The sequence below is a fragment of the Ochotona curzoniae genome, unplaced genomic scaffold, assembly GCF_017591425.1.
Source record: "Ochotona curzoniae isolate NIBS_2020 unplaced genomic scaffold, NIBS_Ocur_1.0 contig_3498, whole genome shotgun sequence".
NCBI classification, from domain to species: domain Eukaryota; kingdom Metazoa; phylum Chordata; class Mammalia; order Lagomorpha; family Ochotonidae; genus Ochotona; species Ochotona curzoniae.
Window position 1 is genome coordinate 34,073,965 of NW_024465885.1, and position 21,718 is coordinate 34,095,682.

A 21,718-nucleotide genomic window follows, 5' to 3' on the forward strand; every position below is an offset into this window, starting at 1 on the left:
CAAGTGAGCCCCAATGGCCGGTGATGCACTGATCTGAAACCTGGAACCAGGAACCTCCTCCAGGTCTCCTACACGGGTGCAGGGTCCCAAGGCTTTGGGCCATCCTTGACTGCTTTCCCAGGCCACAGGCAGGGAGCTGGATGGAATGTGGAGCTGCCGGGATTATAACCGGTGCCCATATGTGATCCTGGTGCGTTCAAGGTGAAGACTCCAGCCACTAGGTCATGCTGCCGGGCCCATGAAACTAATTTTGATATTGTTTAATTAGAATATATTAATTTTCCCCAGTGTTTCAGAATAGTTGCTATGTGTCTCAGCATAGAAACTGTGTATGGAACTAAAATCCACAAAGAAGCCTTGTTTCTCACCAATATAGTACACACAGTTTTTCTGTTTTTGCCTTAATTATTTCAATATTTAAATATAAGTCAAATTCTATTATCTCCAAATTTAGAACAGTTTCCATGTGTCATGTTTAATACTTATGCCTTGATTTCTGATAGTACTATAATATATATTTTTAGTAAAGAATAGGAATTTCGTCTAATGACGACTGTAGTACATAAATTAACTGATACTTGTATATCAGAAAGCCAATCATGATAAACTCTTTTCTTCAGGAATGGCAAGCTCATTCAAGAAAATGAAAAACACATATTGAAACGAAGCAATACAGAACTCACTGTCAGGAATATAATCAATAGTGATGCAGGCCCTTATGTCTGCAGAGCAACCAACAAGGCAGGGGAAGATGAGAAGCAGGCATTCCTCCAAGTCTTTGGTAAGTATTCTAGCAATATTGTTAAAGTTACGATATCCAGACAGACTCAGAAACAAAGTCTTTAGTTATCAAAAAGTGACAGAGCTAGGAATCTTGAAAAGCCTCTTCATTTGGATAGAATATTAAAGCAAGTTAAATTGATTACTAATGATCTTTTTCCAGCAAACACTGCTTAAAAAGACTCTTTCAAAAACTACACCACCAAATAAATGACTGTGCATAATCATAGGTCATGAATTAATAGTAGTGATGCATATGATAATTCTTAATGGGCATTATAAACTCTTCTCACCTGCAGTTAATTATTTATTGATTATTAGGATGGCATTGAGAGATAAAGAAAATGTGTCTGATTATTTCGTTTCATATAAATCATAATGCATGCAGTATTACCTGCTATTTGTAATGTCACTGTTGCAATCGTTTATGTGCCGTAATGTTAAACAAAATTTTATTGCTCTTGCACAAGATCTAGTAATATTCCAACCCAACCCACTAAGGGCAGTGTAGCAAACAACTAATTGTTTATCTGTGTAAAGGCAGATGTACAGAGAGCAGGAGAGACAGAGGAAGATCTTCCATCAGATGATTCATTCCCCAAGTGGCTGCAATGGCCTGTGCTGTGCCAATCTGAAGCCAGCAGCCTGGAACTTCTTTCCAGGGCTCCCACGCGGGTGCAGGATCCCAAGGCTTTGGGCTGTCCTCGACTGCTTTCCCATGCCACAAGCAGAGAGGTGCATAGGAAGTGGAGCTGGCAGGATTAGAACCATAGCCGGTATGGGATCCCGGCGCATTAAGGCGAGGACCTTAACCATTACGCTATCACACTGGGCCCTCAGTATCCTTATTATATGAAACCAAGAAAAATAGAGTTGGTATGTTTTGGTTAGTTGTTCACATATTACAAAAGACTTTACTGTTACTGAAAGATGAAATAATTATTGTTGATTTTTTATACAGTATATCTCAAGAAGCAAAAAACTAAGAAAAAAATTATAAAATAATGGATAATATAAAATTCATAACATAAGTCTCAGATTTAGTTGTATGTGATTTATGTTAATTTCGATTAGAAAGCAAGTTTTCCTTTTATATAAAATAATAAAAGAGGTAATCTGAGACCAAATGTATGGTAAATTGAATTACATTGATATGTATGTTTCCATACATTTGAAAACACATCTACCTTTAAAAATTGTCTTCCTTTTAAAGGGGAATATGATAGAAATCAATTTTTAAAATGTAAAAATTATGAAAATATTTGTAATTATTTTGCTGTTATCTGAGCTATTTAAAATTGTCTAATGATAATAAATGAGCACAATTTTTCCAACATTTTTCTCCTGCGCTTTGAAACTCTTAAAATCGAAGGAGACTCTACACAGTAGTTCCTATATTTTTAATTTTGATCACACTGTTAGGATATGAACTGACAGGATTTTCTCACTGTCTGAAAAGAAGCGTTCCCTTCAATATTGATGGAGTAATGTATACATTCTTTACAGTACAGCCTCACATCATACAGCTTCTAAATGAGACTACGTATGAGTACGGTCATGTTACACTCATCTGTGAAGCGGAAGGGGAGCCTCTTCCTGAAATCACTTGGAAAAGAGCGGTAGACGGCGTCACATTTTCTGAAGGCGATAAGGTAACAGCATTCACGGTATCATGCTTGCCAAGTCCATTGCAGACTCTGGAATTCTGAATATTACTAAATCTCACCTTGGTTTCCAATATATGTAATAATTTTCTGCAAATTGATAATTTTTTAAAATTGTATCCCAAGTTTTTAAAATAACTTCAAGAGAAAGTAAATGTATAATATGTAGAGGTTTTTATTAAGTAACAAATTTTAGGGTATTACCGCTAGGGTTAAGTTTACTCACATGGAGTTTTGGTATACATTTAATACATGAAATATATTCTTGCCATTTTAACCTGCATACCTGCTGTGTAAGTGAAACCGATTCAAATTCAAAATGTTTGGCTGAATTCAATATTTTTTTAGAACTGTTTGTGTTCAAAAGAGTTGACTTCTATTTGCAAGTAATTTAGACTCTAAGAAAAGAACAAACATAGCACGTAATTTGGCAATTTTTTACCATTACACATTTGACTTGTTCTTCAGAAAACATGTATCATGCATTGTGCTGCATTTCAGAGGTTTACATTATTGCATTTCATAACTATGAATATGAGACATTGAATATAGGTAAACAGAAAGTAATTGAAAAGAGAATGAATTATATATGTATACATATACATATATATGGCACAGAATTATATATATATGGAACAGAAAACTTTCATAACATTCAGTTGAAACAAAAGAATATATTCACATATATATCAACTTTTTCTCATCTCCTGACAATGAAGTTGTTATCAAAAGGTACATATTATATAAAAATAATATGCAGTTTTGATGTACCCATTTTATATATTGAAGTTGAATCAAATTTCTGTGATGGGAATGGAAATTTTTTTTTTTACTGAAATCCAAAGAAATGTTAGAGATTGTTCTTGTAATTTAATTTTAAAAGATTTATCTGTTAGAGTTACAAAGAGCAGAAGAGAGAGAGACAAGAGAACAAGAGATCGAGAACCCTTCTGTCTGTCTCTTCGATTCACAATAGGCTGCAGTGCTAGAACACAGACAGTGCAAAGCCGATAGTCAGGAACTTCTGGCTGTCCCACTTGGGTATAGTGTCCCAAGCCTTTTGTAGTCCTGTGCTGATTTCCCCTGCACTGGTACATCCTTGCCAACAATTGTTGATTTCTGTATGTAGACTATTCTCACGGGAGTTAAATGGAATCTCATTGTGGTTTTTATTTGCATTTTCCTGATTGTTACTGAATCTTAGCATTTTTTTTAAATGCATCTATTAGCTTCCACCATTTGAGAAGTATAACGTTCACATTCTTTGTGCACTTTTTAACTGGGTTACTTGTTTTGTTACTGTTAATTTTCTGAAGTTCTCTGTAAATCCCGAGCATTAGTCCTGGATCTTCTATGTTATTTGTGAATATTTTCTTGGGTGTCTCTTCAATTTATTGGCTGTTTCCCTGGCAGTATACAGATTTCAAGCTTCTTAGCTTGATGTAGTCCCCTTTGTTTATTTGACTTTAATTGTCTGTTTATTTTGTGTTTTCTCTTAAATGTTTGCCACACTTAATCTGGCACACTGTTCCTGATGTTTTCCTCTAGTGATTTCTTGGGATCAGGTCATAATTTTAGACCACTGATCTACTTAGAGTTCATTTTTATATAACAAAAAGGTAGGTGTCTTCTTACTTCTGTAGGCATATATTCAGTTTTCCTAGTATCATTTATTAGAGACTGTACTTCCTCCCTGGATTGATTCGGTTCATTTGTCAAGTATTAGTTGGTTGTGGATATGCGGGTTCATTTTGGCGGTTTCTTTTCTGTTTCATTGATCTTCAGGCATGATTTGGTGCCAATGCCAGGCTGTTTTGATTACCATTGTCTTATAATGTCTTGAACTCTGGTACGCACTCATATTAGCAGCACTATGCTTTCTAAATATTTTCCTTTCTACTTTAAAGTTCCTAAAAGCTCTCTCCTCAAAACCACTGCCTATAATTATAATTCTATGATACACTTAGCAGAATATTAGATTTGTGACTCTTGCTTAAGGAATGTAAAGGAATGGGGAGAAAACGGGGAGGGAAGAAACCGAAGTAGTGGGAGGACTCAGTATATCTACATAATTGTACCAGGGAAAATAATAATAATGCAAAATAAAAACCTCTAATACTACTTTTACTCCCCTTTTCTAGATTGTTCATAAAAATTTTCCTGTTGAGAGATAAGTTATCTTTGCTAAATTTACAAGTAAAAATTATCAGGGAGCCATAAAGCTGCAACTTTTTATTCTTCAATCTTTGCCCTGTACCATACCAAACCATACACAGGGGTTTTATTATTTTTAGTTTTTTTTAGTAGTTTCAAAAAATAATTCTTTAGCTTCTGTATGGTAAGAGAAAAACCCTGTCACTACTTTGTCACAAAACAATTATAGAAGCATAGTTATGCTTTTTCAACATTTACAGAAACAATAAAAAATAGTATACTGTGACAATCAACCAATAATATTTCCAGATCCATATATATTGCTTTATATCAGTTATTATATAGAATTGATATGTGATATAATAACTGGTTAATAACTGATATACTAAATATATATGGATCTGAAATAACATATTAATTGTTATATCAGTTATCATATGTCTCTTTATATATGTATATACATACATATGTATAATTTTGCTTTATATCAGTTATTTTCTATGGTGGCATTCCTAAATTTTTTGGCAGAAAAGGCAACAGATTTGAGTAGTTGAAATGGGTTTTTTCAAGGCAAATCTAACACTGAATTTCAGCTTTGTGATATCTAACACTTAGGCTTTTATATGAAAACTGTAAATACTGTCATTTTATTTCCTTTTGAATTGTTAATATTCCTCTGACTCTTGCAAGGAAGATGAAGAGTATGTCATAAAATATGTGAAAATTATTTAACATATTTTATATCTATGATGCAGTATTTTAAAATTTTGATCGTATTGAATCAATTTCTAAGCACAGATTTTCTATTTCCTATTGCTCTGAATAAATACTTGTTTATAATACACTCCCAAAATGCTGATCCCAAATTTTATTTAAACACTATCACTATGAAAGATTATTTGGAAATCATATCATTTTCCTCATTAGAAACAGCATGAATTGGTACTATCTGTAAGAGTTACCCAGAGACTCTGTCCCAATCCATATTCTATATTCCAACCACTTGACTTTGATATAGTTTTTCCACCCTGGCTCAAGCAATGCATATTTAATAATGCCATAATTCAGAAGATAACTGTTAACATTGTAAACATGAAGATAAACAGTCAAATATTATCAGTATTATCTGAATCAAAGCGCTAATTACATTCAACACCATTAGTGTACAATTTTCAACTGGAGAAAAGTCTTAAGGAACAATGTCCAATTTTGATGTATTCATTTTTACAATTAATCACTAGATAAGACGAAGATAGGAGAGGATAAAACATGTTTGGTTTAAATCTGTAGGTAAATGGCCATTCTTACACTAAACTAGAAGAATCAGGTACAGGAACAAAACAGGGTTCCCCATAGCATGAAGTCTGGCAGCTCTCCTCCTCCACATCCCCCCTGCTGGGAGAAGCCAAGCAGCTAGCATCACAATGAGGGCCACTTGGGGCTGGAGTCTTGTGGTGAAGTCCTTTAAGAGAAGGATGAAAGAAACGAATGGTGAAAACAGATATGTACAGTTTGGTTTTCCAATAGTTATACGTCGGATAAAGTGTGCTGCACAGTGAGGGAGTATTTAAAGAAAAGTCCACATTTCTCTTGTGTATTGATGATGTCAGAAGTCTATATTTGTAAGGAAGGAAGGAAAGAAGGAAGGGGGAAAGAGGGAAAAAATGAGGGAAGAAAGGGGAAGGAAAAAGGAAGCAGTGAGACAGAAAGGGAGGGAAGGAATTATATTCTTAGGATTGTATCTTTGTGTTCAATGTGTTTTTACATTAGTATCGTATTAACATGAGAATTAGTAGGAATCATGTTATAATGATTATTATACATTTGCTGTGACCCCCAAAAGTCTAATTTTTTGATAAATTCCTTTAAATGATTGTTTTAAATGAATGAAATGTCTACAGTTTTGTCTCTTTTTAACCACATTAAGGTTTTGTTATTATTATTTTTAATTGGCAAGGCAGGTATACAAAGAGGAGGAGAGACAGAGAGGAAGGGCTTCTGTCTGGTCCTATGGTTCTGTCCCCAAGCAGCCACAATGGTTAGAGCCGAACCAATCCTAAGCCAGGAGCCCAGAGCGTCTGCTGGGTCTCCCAAGTTGGTGCAGGGTCCCAAGCTTTGTTCCGTCCTCAGTTGCTTTCTCAGACCACAAGCAGGGAGCTGGATGGGAAGCAGTGCTGCTGGTATTAGAACCTGTGCCCATATGGTAGCTTGGTGTGTTCAAGGTGAGGACTTTGGCCACTAGGCTATTGCACTGGGACCCTTACTCATTCAGTTTAATCTCCGTTGGGAGTGGGTGTGCAGAGGAGGGACCTAGCTTTCTTTGTTGGATAAGAATGAGTTTTGAACCCATTGTTAGGTTAAAATGATTGTCTCGTTTGCAATATGACAAAATAAAGTAGAATTATTTCAGAGTTTTTACATAATGTCTTATATCATTTCCATTTTTCTTTTCCTGTACACTCGTATTTTCCTCTTTTTAATTGTGTTTATTTTAGAGTATTTTTTAAAATCTTGTATATTTTGACTGGAAAGTCAGATTTACAGAGAGAAGGATACACACAGAGTAAGATTTTCCATCCACTGGCTCACTCCCCAAGTTTCTGCAAGCGCTGGAGATGAGCTGATCTGAAGCCAGGTTCCAGGAGCTTCTTTCAGATCTCCCATGCAGGTGCTGGGTTCCAAGGCTTTGGACCATCTTGTGCTGCTTTCCTAGGCTAAAACAAGGGAGCTGAATGAGTGGTGGAGCAGCCGGGATAACCAGCTGGTACTCATATGGGATGCAAGTACTTGCAAAGTGAAGATTGTGCCATTGAATCATCTTGCCAGGTCCAAATAAAAATGAAATTTTAAACCAACAGTTTTCTTAAATCTCAGTTATTTTAGGCGGAAAAGAATAGAGTGTGTTCTTCATATAACTTTCATATTGTTAATGGAAATGCTTACCTCCTTTTAAAATATGAAATGTGAATATTCCTTTTGCCTTTGTAGTGTTTCTGAGTTAGAAGTATTCTTGAAATTAATTTCATAAACTATTCAGAGTGAAATAATTGGAAACTAGTAGGGGAATATCGAGCAAACATTTCTTTTATGCTTTACTTAGATTCACTAAACTACTAGCTTCAGATATCATAACTGTTATCTTTGCAATTGCACCGTAAGAGCAATGCAACAGAGGACCATACTGCTTTATGGTTCACATATTTAAGAGTTAAGATGAAGTCAAAGTGTTTTGAACTATGGAATTTCCACATTGATAATATCAATTTTGAGCATTGATATGTATTTTCAAGCAAATACAACAAACATTTGGCTTATCTTTATAAGCTCTCATACCTTTACTAAATGTGTTTGCCTGAAAGGCTTCCACATTAGCGCTATTACAAAACATGTCACTGTCAGACATCTCCCCTTAGTTTTTCCAGGGTTGTGAAACTTGCTTAGATTCTGATTAAAAAGAAAAATAAAATCCAGGAAGTATGTAGTGCTATAATTACATGACAACTTCCTTTACTACCAGAGCCAATAAGAATGTTTGATTTTTTTCAAGAAATAAAAAGATAGCAAAGCAAGATTAGAAAAAAAACTTTAAAGATTTTATAGAGATATTAGAGTTTAAAATGTCTTTAAAGAAAAAAATAAATGATGATGTGTATTTATAACACTAGATTAAGACATTATCGAGGTATTCTTTTAGAACCTTGACAGTAGACATACTCCCTGGCTAATGTCTTAGTTATGTTTCATTACTTATATAAGGGATTTCTTCTCTATCTCCTTTATTGAACCCTGAAAATTCATCCTGGATGCAATTATAGGCAGTTTTACTGCTTGATTACCAAACTGAAAAAAGCAAATCTTGATGAGCATTATGATAAGCCTAGTGTGAAAAATAAATAAACTTAATAGAATGTTTTGAAAACTAATGATATGTTTGCTGATCTAAGTGTCATTCAGAGAGCTGAATTAGACACGTTTCTCACTTCCTGTGGGTAGTCAGATCATAATAGGATTGCTATTGCAAGCATGCAGTCTGTAATAATTGATGAATATAGATAAGGGAATTATGAAATTCCAATTGAAATGTTCATTTCTGTGATTTTTCTCTCCATAGCTAGCAAAATCATCAATGTTTAAAAGAGATTGTACCATTTCCTGTAATGGTACAACAGAGGATCTCAACTGCTCTGCATTTCTCCAATTTTCTGTTTTAAAAGGAATTGATTCCTTGTTAATATTTGGGGTAGCAGTGATTAATCAAAACTATCAGAATCTCATGATAAAGTGCCTACACATAGAGCTGAGCCTCCCTTTTACAGTTTCAAATCCAATAAGCTTTAATAGGGATTAAACAGCTGTATTTTTGAAAGGCACAGCTCTGTTTCTTGTTGTACATCATTTGTAGATCTTCTATCCTTGAATATATTTCTTCCATTACACATAAACACTGACATATGGACAAGCATGTACACATATAAGCCTGTGAAACTGTTGCTATTTGTATCAAAACTACAATATCATAATCTCTAGAAAGAATGTTACTAAAGATTACTTTTGTTCAAACTAGCTTTCTAATCACATTAACTTTAGCATACTCGGCTTATATTAAGCCAAGTTAATAAGGTGGGAGGTGTTGTAATGATTTTTCTGCTTAATTATTATCAGGCAGGTTGCTATAGTTTTCTGAGAAATAGATCCACTATTTATAGAATAGTTTTTTTTTTTATCAATACCATTTGTTTACAAATTTCTCAATTTGCCCAATAAATATCATTCATTTTGTTATACATTTTTATTCCTATGCTGTGACTTATGGTATTATAACACAGTGTTTCTCCCATTCTCTTGAAAATGTGATTGGTTTGACTATCCCTTATTTTGACCCAAAAAGGCCAGTTCCGGTGGCCTAGCAGCTAAAGTCCTCACATTGACCACGCCAGCATCCCATATGGTCTCTGATTCTAATCTCTGCAGCCCCGCATCCATCCAGGTGTCTGCTTGTGACCTGGGAAATCCATAGAGGACAGCCCAAAGCCTTGGGACCTGGCACCCACATGGGAGATCTAGCAGAGGCTCCAGGCCATTGCCGTCACTTGGGGAGTGAATCATTGCACAGAATATCTTCCTCTCTGTCTCTCCTCCTCTTTGTATATCTACCTTTCCAATAAAAATAAACAAATCTTTTTTTAAAAAGCCACTTTCCATCAGTAGAGAAAAATATGAAGAACATAGCACCAAATCGAGGCATTTGCAGATTTTGTAGATTTCAGTGCCTTGTGTTCCTTCCTTTTCTTCCTTGCTTTCTTTCTGTATAGGATACACAGATCTGTTAAGCAAGATTTTAACCTTTTGATATACATTTTTAAAGATCTCCTTAGTGTCCTTTTCCATGTTATGCGAGCAGTAATATCTGTTCCTGTTAAGTGACAGATGAAATGGCTATTGTTCTTCCTCGGATGCAGGTAGGATCTAAATAATATATTCCACATGTACATTGGTAAGAGCGTAGTGATATGTTCTACCATGCTATCCCTCCCACCCTCATTCTCACTCTCCTTAATTCTTTACAAATCTGTCATTTAGTATTTTTATATGGCTTAGTAGATTATTTTGCGGAGGAAGCATTATTAACTAACACCGGAATAATCATTTTACAGCAGAGCTTCTGTTATAACTGATCAGTCATTTATATAGGGAGCTCAAAAAGTTCATGAGAAAGTGTGGTGTTTTAACTCCACTTTCTACAAACTCTTAAATTACGTTTCTCGTATTCCATATGCTATTGTGCTGGGTAGGGGGAATAAGCCACTCCTAGATGAGAATATTTTGTATTGTCATGATTTATCTCTTGTGATCTTCCTTCTACTTTAGGATCTGCAAATGCCCTTGATTTACTTCCTAATTATTTCATTCTTAGATGTGTAATTATTCATTTCTACACTTGCAGGGCTTGTTTTGTGCTCTAGCAAATTGGTATGAACCATATAATTCTAATGTTCTTGGATTCTACAATCTTTATCTTGATTGGTGCCATCCAGATTGCTTAAATTCTGTATTCTATTGTAACGACGCCTACATTGTCTATACCTTTCAGTTATTTTGTTTTCCTTAAAACACTTCTTGGAAAACATCAGCTATGGTTAAACTGACTTCCATTCTCACTCCACGCATGTAGCAGTACAGCTAATCCTAGCTGGAAACAATTTTGAATATTCTAATTTAAAAATCCTAATCATTCCTAACTTAACGTGAGCTGTTTGTGCTCACTAGCACTCATCCTGATTCTTCCTGATCTATTTTGTAGACTACAGTTTTAGTCTACTTCATGCATTTTCGTCTATTTCAAAGTTAAAACTATTGTCTATTACTAAAATACTCAGCTGATGACACATTTGCTCTTTTATTTATTTTACTGAAATAAAAACATGTACACTCTTAAGAGATCTCAAAACTTAAAAGTTACTTTAATGAGATATCTAATATGTTATGTTTATGCAAGGTTTCTTCATTATAGTATGCTATAGTTATAATTCCAGGAACATTTCTAAATGCATCGTCTCACCAATCATTCTCATCAACAGTTAAAATATTTAATTTTCCTTGACAAATGCATATATATCTTTTATGTACATATCTATATCTAAGTTTGCACAATCATTTTGTAGCATAATAGAAATTGGTAGTCTGACAGCCAATCAAATATTATCTGATCTCTATTCTCTATTTCCAGAAAACCCCTTGATATGCTGTTTAAATGTTTTCTCTATTTTTTTCCTCCAATGATATCTTAAATATATTGTGATCATGCTTTGATCACATGACTTTGCTGAAGCTCTCAGGAAAGGTTAACAAAAACCTTGCACTTTTAAGCTTAGTGAAATGTAATCAGTTCGTAATGTTTGTTTTTCCTCTCTGGCAACAACACTGATCCAATAACATACTCTGTTCCATTTGTTTTTTTCCACTGTTCTATTACTTAACACTTAAAGATCATTGTTTACCTTCTGACTGGTCTGCAAACAGTCTTTGTCTGTTTTTACATTTTTTTTTCTTAATTATCTTAAGTTCTTCCTTGGTTTTCTTTTAAACTCTCATGGCCTTAATTCTCAAGTGAGTTATGGAAGCAGAAAATATTAACCAAATATTTTTTTCTGTTGAATTCCTGTCTTTCATATTCTGTCATGAAACTCTGCTTTATGTATTATATGCATAAGCATGTATACACACACATAAAAGTTAAAATATACAGCCCACCTCTGAACTCTATCCTGTATGTACTATTCTCTCAATCATCCCAATCTTATTAAATGTTGATTCCTTCTACATTGTGTGAGCTAAAATTCTTGAACTTTGATCTTTGATTGTTACTTTACCTAGATTTAATTTTTACTAAATCCTTTTATATCTACTTGCATATATTCGCAATTCAGTCACTACACAAATTCTTATACTTAGTGTGTCCAAAGTTAAAATTATTGCTTGTATTCTCGCTATAATTTTGTAAGAGGTTTTTAGTGTACCTACTCTTTCCTTTTATCTTCATAAAAACAGTTAACTTGATCCACCAGCAACAAGTTACTTATTCTGTTACTAAACATGCAAAATTAGCCTCCTATTTTGAAAATCCTGCCACTATATATATTACTTTGTATGTTAGGTCACTGTTTTCAATATCAAATGCAATCTGTTTCTCTTAATATTCTTCTATTAGGAACTAAGCTAAATTATTTTAATATTCTGTACATAATTCCTGTGACATTTCAAACTTTTCATCTTACTTTATCTATAATGCTATCTGCACGTTCCAAGTTCTTAAAGCAGTAAAAACTTTGTCAATATTTGGATGAATTTACTATAGCAGTCCTTGAACTGTCATAGTGAAACATACCTTTTTGAAAACTGATATTTTATAGGTAATAACTTAGACTATGTTGCTTGTTGGATGCAACAGGAAAATTAAGGATAAAAGAGAGCTACTGTTATTTAGCATACAAAACAAAAGCCACTTGAAACTTACAACATACATGAAATGCTCTAATTGGTTTACTATATGGATATTCTCATTTTAAAAAGTCTACTGTATTCAACATAGTGATAGGAGCTTTGAAAATGCTGACACCTAGATTTAAGAGCGAACGACACAAACTTACAAAAAAAATTTATAATAGAATATCCTTTTTCTCTTGCTAGAAGTACTTTGCTTGTACATGAAAATTCATTTAACGGAAAAATGCAAGAATATGATAATTTAGTTTCATACATGAATTATGGGAGATGGCTATTCATTTAACAATATGTGTTGCAGAGGAAAAGATGAAGGTTTATTGTCATTTTCTGTCAGTTCCTAACAGTTCCTAAAGTTTTAGAAACAAAGCTACCCATGTTTGATCAGTACTATGACACAGTGCATACATATTACATTTTACAAATTTTCATAACATTTACAATCATCTCTTTCAGTTTCATTCTCATTCAAGCATATCCCAATCTACAATTAGAAATTGAATTGATTAGCTTTTAGTGTTTACCCTTATTTTATTTTTTATAAAATGTACAGTCAACTTTTATAAATATAACCATGATAATTCTTTAAGTCATTCACGAAGATATCTTTAAGAAGTTCAAAGAGCAGCATCATGGAAATATGAATATGAACCTAATATGTAGTTATGTAGCATAAAATTAAAATCCATGAATTACTCGGTAGAGCTTCATATTCTAAAGAACATCCACTTACTAAAATTCCCTTTCTAAACATATGGATTGAAAGATTCTTGGTTTAATTCTGGCCTTAAACACTGCAGAACCATGGGAATTTTCAATGTGATGAACAGCATACTGAATCCTAGAAGAAGAATAAATGGTCTAAACCTTAGGGATTAAATAAAAGCGTACTAAAGGCTAGAATACTGACTCAAACGAACATTTACTTGGTATATACAGTATGTCAGGCATATTTCTAAGCATTTCTTGAGACACTCTTGTTCTACTTCCTAGTAATTTTCTTTTTTTTCAGTTTTTGATATGTTGACTGAGCTTGTCATAGTATTTAGATTGGGAAATAAGTACATCACTGATTGTAGTTTTATCATGTTTCTAAAACTAAACCTTCATAATCCCACTTAATTCTCAACATGTGTGGGGAAGGCAGCAAACATCAAATGTTGTGTATTACAGTTTGTGCAATGATAACTCTGGAAAGTAAATGTCACCAGAATCTTAGTGACTTCCCAAAAAGAATATTTATGGGCATGCAAGTTAGATGTAGCAGCATACTGTGGACTTCAGTCTCGGTTGCAATCTGCTATAAACATGCTTGAAATTCAGGAAGCAGACTGCAACTGTGGCATGCTGTTTAAACACTTATGTGGTGAAATGTAATGCACACATTTTAGCAAGATAAAGTAGGAAATAACATAACAAAAGCCTATATTTGAATACATCTTATAAGGGTTCATCAAAAAGCTAATTTAAAATATTAATTTTGGTGCAAAAAGTCTTTATCGAAATGTATATTTGTGCTTTGGGCTACTTTAATTTCAGCCAATTTTAAAGACCCACTGAATATATAAATTCCATTTATTGCATGAATATGTATCTATATTTTCATTGAATTTCCATGAGTTTTTTGGACATATCTGTGTAAAGGTTACCGAGCTTCAGTTGTTACAACCCCTTAACATTCTAATTCTAATTATTCTAATGATTTTAATTCTAATGATTTTATATTTCACATCATTTGTTTTCCAATATGAAATTTTTATCTGGTTGTTAAAGAGCAAGCTGTTTTATATTTTAAATAAAAAAAACTTAAGTGTTGATGTGTGTATATATAGATATAAAATATATAAGAACAAATATATACTTTATAAGCTAAATATATATAAGTATAAATGTATACTTATATAATATATATTTATAACATAAAGTAAATGTTAATCCAAATTATAATTGTTCCTTTACTGAATACCTTGCATATTGCTCATGTGTAAAATATTTGAATGATTTTTATGCAATGCATGGAATCATGAGAAAACTATCAGTGAGAGTAGTGCTCTGGTGATTAAGTTGTAGATAAGAGAATTTGTATTTCTCTTTAAGAGTAAATAGTATACATTCAGAAATCATAGTGAAATGGAGCATTGTATAATCTCATGTTTATTGCTTATAACAAGTGACTGTACTCTCAAAATTTCAAAAAGAATCATATGATAAGCTATTTACAAATGTTAGCTCATCCAATCATCAGTGATTTTTCATTTGATATTACTAGCCTTATTGTATCCATTACATGGAAATGGAGATCAGGTACATCTGAGTCATCATTCCTTTTAGCTCTCATACCTGAGATGGTGACGCTCTTCATATCGGCTCTGCCATCTGTGGTGTTAACTCCCTTCAGACTCAAGTGGGCATTCCTGGCAGAAATACCAGATATTCAGGTCACTTTGTGTAAACCTGCATTTTGACAGCTTTCAGTTGGAATGTGTTTTAATCTATTTTTCAAAGCAAAATTTCTAATAGATTTATTCAAAGTTTGAGTTTATTGTCAAAAATTTAAGTATTAGTGTTAGTGTACTGAATATGTAACATAGAATGAACTATGTGAAATATTAATGTGTATTCTAATAAATATGAATAGCTGCACATCAGTGTATAATTTATATATGTAGAAAAAATTACTACTGAAAGTTGATAATTTTCACTTGGAATTTATGATCCAAAATTGCAAATGGTGATTTCCTTTTTTGTGTCAGCCTCATGTTCCTTCCAGTCATGCACTAGACGCCACAACTACCTCCGACATAGATTTTTGGAATACACTTCTATCCTTTTGCAGTATCCTTACCTTGTCCCATTACACTATCAAGGTCATGTTGTTCAAGTCTCTCCTCCTGTTCTTATTTTAGAGAAAGTGACTCATTTGCTCTTTGTGATCTCTTCTATGCACCAATAATCCAAATCACAAATGCTTTGCCCTGATTTTCTAGTCCGTTCTCAAAAGCTCACACCTTTATATATCACCATTGTGGGCTTAGATTTCAAAATGTGAGCCTTGTGTGGTGGTGGGTGGGCACCATAATCTGGAGACAATACTATTCTCTTTCTTCTATTCTTCATCTTTAATCTTGTGTGATTTTTCAAGAATCAATACATTCTCTCATATCTAAAAGGCTTCATGTCCTTTTCCAAAAATCCATACAAATCAAACTATTTCACTTTAAGTTATTTTTTAATGCAGTTGAGAGTGAGAGAGGGAGAGGGTGAGGGAGAGAGAAAGAGAGAAAGAGAATTGATGTCTGCTCTGTGAATAAGAGGGTCCAAAGACTTGGATCATATTCTGGTGCTTTCCTAAAACATTAGCATGGAGCTGGACAGGAACTAAGTCAATGGGGACTCAAATTGGTGCTCATAATCTATGTAGGAATCAGAGGCTGAGACTTAAGCCAGTCCACTACCACACTTTTTTTTCAATATTTTAAAAAACATCTAATTAACATGAGGTACAACTCACCTAATGTCCAATTAAGAGCCTTTTAATATATTGCAGGAAGTTGTTTAATCTTCAATACAATAAATTTATGATATTTCATCACCAGTCTTGTCGACAACTTTCTCACCACCACCTATCCTCCTCCTGTGAGCTTAATGAAACCATTATTGTACTTTTTGTATGCTGGTTTCTCCTAATGTGGAATTTCAGCTGCTTAGGATCATTCAGTTATCTATCCTTTGTCACTTGCTTTTTCTACATAACATGACGTTTCCAAGATTCATCTGTGTTGAAACATTTGGGAGAATTTAAAAAAAATTTTTTTCCAATATAGTACTTTTCATAGACATAATAGATGTTAAAATCCATGGATAAACTTTGCGATTTTTTTTTTAATGTTTTTTGGCTACATGAATAGTAATGGTTGAAGCATGTGGACATAATCTCCATTTCTTTTGGGAGTTTAGTTATTACATCTTATGGTGGCTCTTCATTTTCTGCTCTATGAAAGTGTCAGTTTTAATTCAACGTATTTGTACCCTTTTGTATCTCTTGATATTGAATGCATTAATTTCTCCACAGTCTTGACCACTCATGCTAATAGCTCTTTTTGAAACCAGCCAGCACCGTGGTTACAAGATACTCTTGTGTTTTAACTTGTATTTCCCTGTTGATCAGATTTGGATATCTTTCCATGCTCTCATTTGTCTTCCCTTACGTTTGGAGCTTCTTCATCCTAGACTTGTTCAATTCTCTGACTTCCTAATTTCTCACTCCTCTCTACCTCATAGTAAGTGCAGCAGTTTTAGTGAGTGTCTCTCAGGTTCCTCTTCTCTTCAAGTCTAATCCCAAGTTTTCATTTCTTTTCAGTTTTTACTCCATGATGCTTGGCCAGGTACAACCTGAGCAGCTCCTCAGGTCTCATACAAGATAACAAAGTTTATTTTCCTAGACTTCTGTTGCCATCCTGGAATTTACAGTAGTTCTGAATAGAAGACTGCATACTTTGTTTTGCAGTGGATACTGAAAATTACTTAACTGTGTTAGTGCTTGGTTTGCTGCTATTTGTACTTCAGTACAGGAAAATATTCATCTGAGTAAGCCATCTTAGCATGTATTATAGTTTGTCATTTTTGCTCTAATTTCTTTAACCTTGAAACTAGGGGCTTTGCATTTCTTGCTCAACTTTTTTTTCCAATTATTATTTCCAGAACCCAGTACAGTGCCTGCCATGTGACTCACAAAACCTCAGGTTACAAACATAGGAACCAAAAGTAATTCAGAATGTGACCTTTAGCATCAGGTAGTCTGGAAATACAACTTTTGCAACTTAAGGGCTATGTGCCCTGAGGTCAGCATTCTGCCTTTCGATGAATAAATAATACATACATATATATATATATATACACATATATATATGTATTTTTTTAAAGAGCTTAGGTAAAATTAGAAAGGTATGTCATTTTTTAAGAAAGCAATAGGACATTAAAATTATATTTAATAATTACATGTTTCAATTTTATTAAAATTGAGATGATGTCAGTCCAAGTTTTATTGTGACATCATGGAGATTAAATGAATTAGTAAAATTTAGACCACTGTGTAATCTCACTTATGTATGTTGTCAGTTACAACCACTATATTCAATACTTACACTTTTGAATAAATTATTAATTGCATATTCAAGGAAAAGAAAATGGCACAAGAAGGTTAAGAAATTACCTGTGTTAAGAATTTTTATTGCACATAATCCTCTTTATTATGTCAATTTCTATTGCTAGAAGGAAGAGTAATTGTACAAAAGTTCAGTACCTGAAATCAAAATAGGGTACAAATTAGAAAGTTGAGAGGAAGCACAGAAGAAAAAATTAAATTTAATACTAAAGGATGGAGTTTTATAAAGAAGGAAGAGAAGGTTTGAAATTCTTAGCATCGTAAAGTAATCGGCCAAATTAACATGATATTTACATAATTTTGAGATGTCAGTTGGGATAAATTAATGTTAATACTAAGAGGCTGCATTGCTCACAGTTAGCGGTTACGCTTCATCTTTACCCCACAGAATTTTGAATTGTATTAATTGACTTTTAGTAGAGAAATAATGTCATTAGCAATGAGAAAAATACACATTACAAAAAAAAATGCAGGGTGGAAATCAGGTACATATTTTTATGTGTTTTTGTTTTAGGGCCTGTGTTCAGTGTCCATTCATTAGTCTAATATCAGGTGAGCCGCTAGGCCCTAATTATATTTTGCATATATGTTGGCCCTTCCCAGTTCTTTCTTAATCCAGTGGGAAAATTCACCTGGAATTTTTTAAATCACCACCTCTTGTTCACATTTTTAGAGCTAAACGCATACTTCTGATTTTCAGGAAATAGAATTCAGAGTTTATTCCAACCCTCCATTACTTACACAGCAGGGAAACTTTGTGTGTTCCCACATAATATTTTCTGGAAAGTGTCAGTATTTTAAAAATGAGTGTCTTCTGTATTAACCTTTAATTATTGAAGGGTAGAAACTATTGTGTTTGGTTTTCACTGCATCACAAATACTACTTTTTGTGGAATTAATTTCTAGAGCACATGATTGTTGAGCAACAAGTGACATGACCCATAATTCTCTCACTATGTGCAAAAATCACTAGGATTGAGCGAGGCTAAAATCAGGAGCAGAAGCAGGAGCTTCATTTGGGTTTCCAACATGGACACAAGGTCCAAGACACTTTGATCAACCTTTGATGCCTTTCCTGATATTATACATTAACTGGATCATAAATAGAAAAGCTGGGAATCGAACCATCACCCCTATGGGATGCCTGCACTGTAGGTGGTAGTTTAACACTTTATGCCACTGTGCCCATCTTTAGAATTTTAAATTTTGCAATGAACGTTTAGTCAAGTAAGATTTAAAGATAGTGTAAATATTACACAATGTATAATTTACATTTTACATCAATGAAAATTTTAAAATTAGAATGATGTTAAATATCATATAACTGTATGACCAAGGGATTCAAAGAAGACAATAAACTGCAAACATAATGATTTTATAAAAATATTGAAATATGATTTACATAAGTGGTTCTTAAAATGACCTTCTAGTAAGGCAAAACATATAATATCAAATCAAGTTTCAGACAATACATTTCTATGAAAGGTTGAGAACAGTAATTGACAGCCAGACACTTTTGCTCTCTAATCATCTTACTTTAATTCAAGGATAGAACCTGGAAAAACTAGATGGACAGCTTAAATGCCCATTAACCTGTCTCAATCAAATATAAGATGCCTTAAATCAATTTTCAGTAAGCATTGAACCATGTCCAAGAGATAAATGAATTTTCTTTCAGATATTTGTAATGACTTTTTTAGCGCACAGAGAGAAAGGTCCTTTAGAATATCAGATAAGTAAAGGGGTGACATTGGCCTTTGGATGTAAGCATTTTACTCAATGTTCGTTCAGCATCTTTATCAAATCATTATTATATCTGAACATGATTTATACCTTCTAAAGGAATCATATAATCTCCAACTATATTTATTTAGACATTATTTTAATGGTTTCAGATACACTAGTAACTTTTAAATACCAGTATTTTAACTATTACAGTATTTTAACTATTACTATTAGTCTGATTTAATAAAGTACTAATTTTTCCATTTAGTCCAAAACCATCTTAGACAGAAAACACAAAAAGGCTTATTTACTTTCAAGAGAAGAAGACCACAATCTCAAAATTAACTTTTTAATATACATGAAAATGTAATAATTTTCTTTGTGGAAAGGAAAAATTTACTTTGTTTGCTTGTAGTGTGTCTTGTAGCTACTTCTAATACTTAAATCTTCAATCAGTAACAAAAAATGGATGATAATGTTGATGTACTACAAATCTATCTTTTAGAAACAAAGGATAAAAATTGAATGATCTAACCAAAATAAAGAGATAAATGTTTGAAGATGTAAATATATTTAACCCGAATAGATGTTACATATTGTATGGATATACCAAAATATCACACATACTACTAAAAAAATATGTACATTTAAAATTTACAAGCTACTGGAAAAATAAAGATTACTTTACCTTAATTTAACTATGTGCATATTTAGGTGTATCTGCTTTATAAAAGTACCAGAACATATGATTATCTCCCAGTTACAAGTCTGGATTCAGTGTATGAGATATGAAATTTTAATGACATTTATTCTGCTATTAACAGTACCTGATGAAATGTAGAGTGCAAACAATTAAAACAGTGTTTTCCCAGAAGAGCATGGAGTTTGTCAGATGTAACTATTTATCCAGATAGCCAGGGGCTTTCATAAATGAATATTTGGCCAATGAATTGAGGGAAAGTGGGTTGCATCTTACCACACCAACTCAGCACTTATAAAAGGGAACAGGTTTGAGTCAGGTCTGTGAATGGGAAGTAATGAAAAGCACAGGAGATTCAGGGCAGTAAGTAATTAAAACAAAGTTAGAATTGCAGCTGGAATGAATTCTGTTAGCATAACATAGGAAATAAAATAATGTCAATGAGCTTGCAAAGTCAGGTGTTTTTGTTTGTTTTCATATAGTGTGGCACATGGGAAAGAATTAGCATCATTCATGAAGAGAATGGAGTATAGTAGGTGAAGGGCATTAACTCAGATCCATACATACAGCATTGAGATCCTTATTAAATAGCCTCTCCTTGGGAGTGAAGTTATTTGACTTCCCAGGAAAGGGTAGTTCAACTAGGAAAGGCATGCCCAAAGATGATCAAATTACAGTTGGGCAAAGAGTGCCTTAACAGACTTGAGTTATTGTCAAGGAAACAAAACAGTACAAAACACTGGGAGAACTCCATGGTGAGTAGTGGACAGGTAAAACAGAGTAACCCAGGAAAATTGGGTATCACAACACCTGAGGAAAATCAGTAATCAAAAAGAAAGTAGGGCCTGGCGCAATGACTTAATGGTAAAACCCTTACCTTATAAACATCTGGCTCTCACATGGGCACTGGCTGGTATCTCAGTTGCTTAAGTTCTCAGCCAACTCTCTGTGGCCTGGGAAAGCAAGGGGGATGGCCTTAAGCCTGGGGACCCTGCACCTGTGTGGAAGCTCCTGGCTGCTGACTTCATATTATCTCAACCTCAGCTGTTGCGGCAACTTGGGAAATGAGCCAGCAGATGAAAGATCTTTCTCCCTATATCTTTTTCTCTATATAGATCTGCCTTGCCAATAATAATTAATAAATCTTAAAAAATAATCTGGTGTGGTGCTGCTGGTGGGGGTGGTCTAATGCTGGTGTGTTGGCTCAGTAGGGTAGTCTTCCACCTGCAGAAATGGCATCTCATGGGCTCCAGTTTGTTTCCCTGCTGCTCTGCTTCTGACCCAGTTTGCTATTTGTGGTCTGGGAAAGCAGCAGAGAATGGCTAAAATCCTTGGGTCTCTGGAGTCACGTGGGAAACCTGGGAAGATACTTCTGGCTCCTGGATCCAGACTCCTGGCTTTGGATTGTTTTAGCTCTGGCTGTCACATCTATTTAGGGAATGAACCAGCCAAAGGACAGATTTCTCATCTCTTTTCTCTCTGTACCCACTTGAGAGACCTAGAAGCTCCTGGCTCTGGGCTTTGCATCGG

The 21,718-nt window shown here is 33.8% G+C and overlaps 1 protein-coding gene across 2 annotated transcripts in view; it reads left to right on the plus strand.

The window, feature by feature from the left end:
- NCAM2 (neural cell adhesion molecule 2) overlaps positions 1-21,718 on the plus strand; it is a 459,908-nt gene that overhangs the window by 313,278 nt on the left and 124,912 nt on the right. For both annotated transcript variants that reach the window (XM_040980862.1, XM_040980863.1), the window contains 2 exons: positions 621-781; positions 2,287-2,432. In XM_040980862.1, coding sequence (XP_040836796.1) covers positions 621-781; positions 2,287-2,432 — 307 coding nt within the window. The remainder of the gene's footprint in view (positions 1-620; positions 782-2,286; positions 2,433-21,718) is intronic.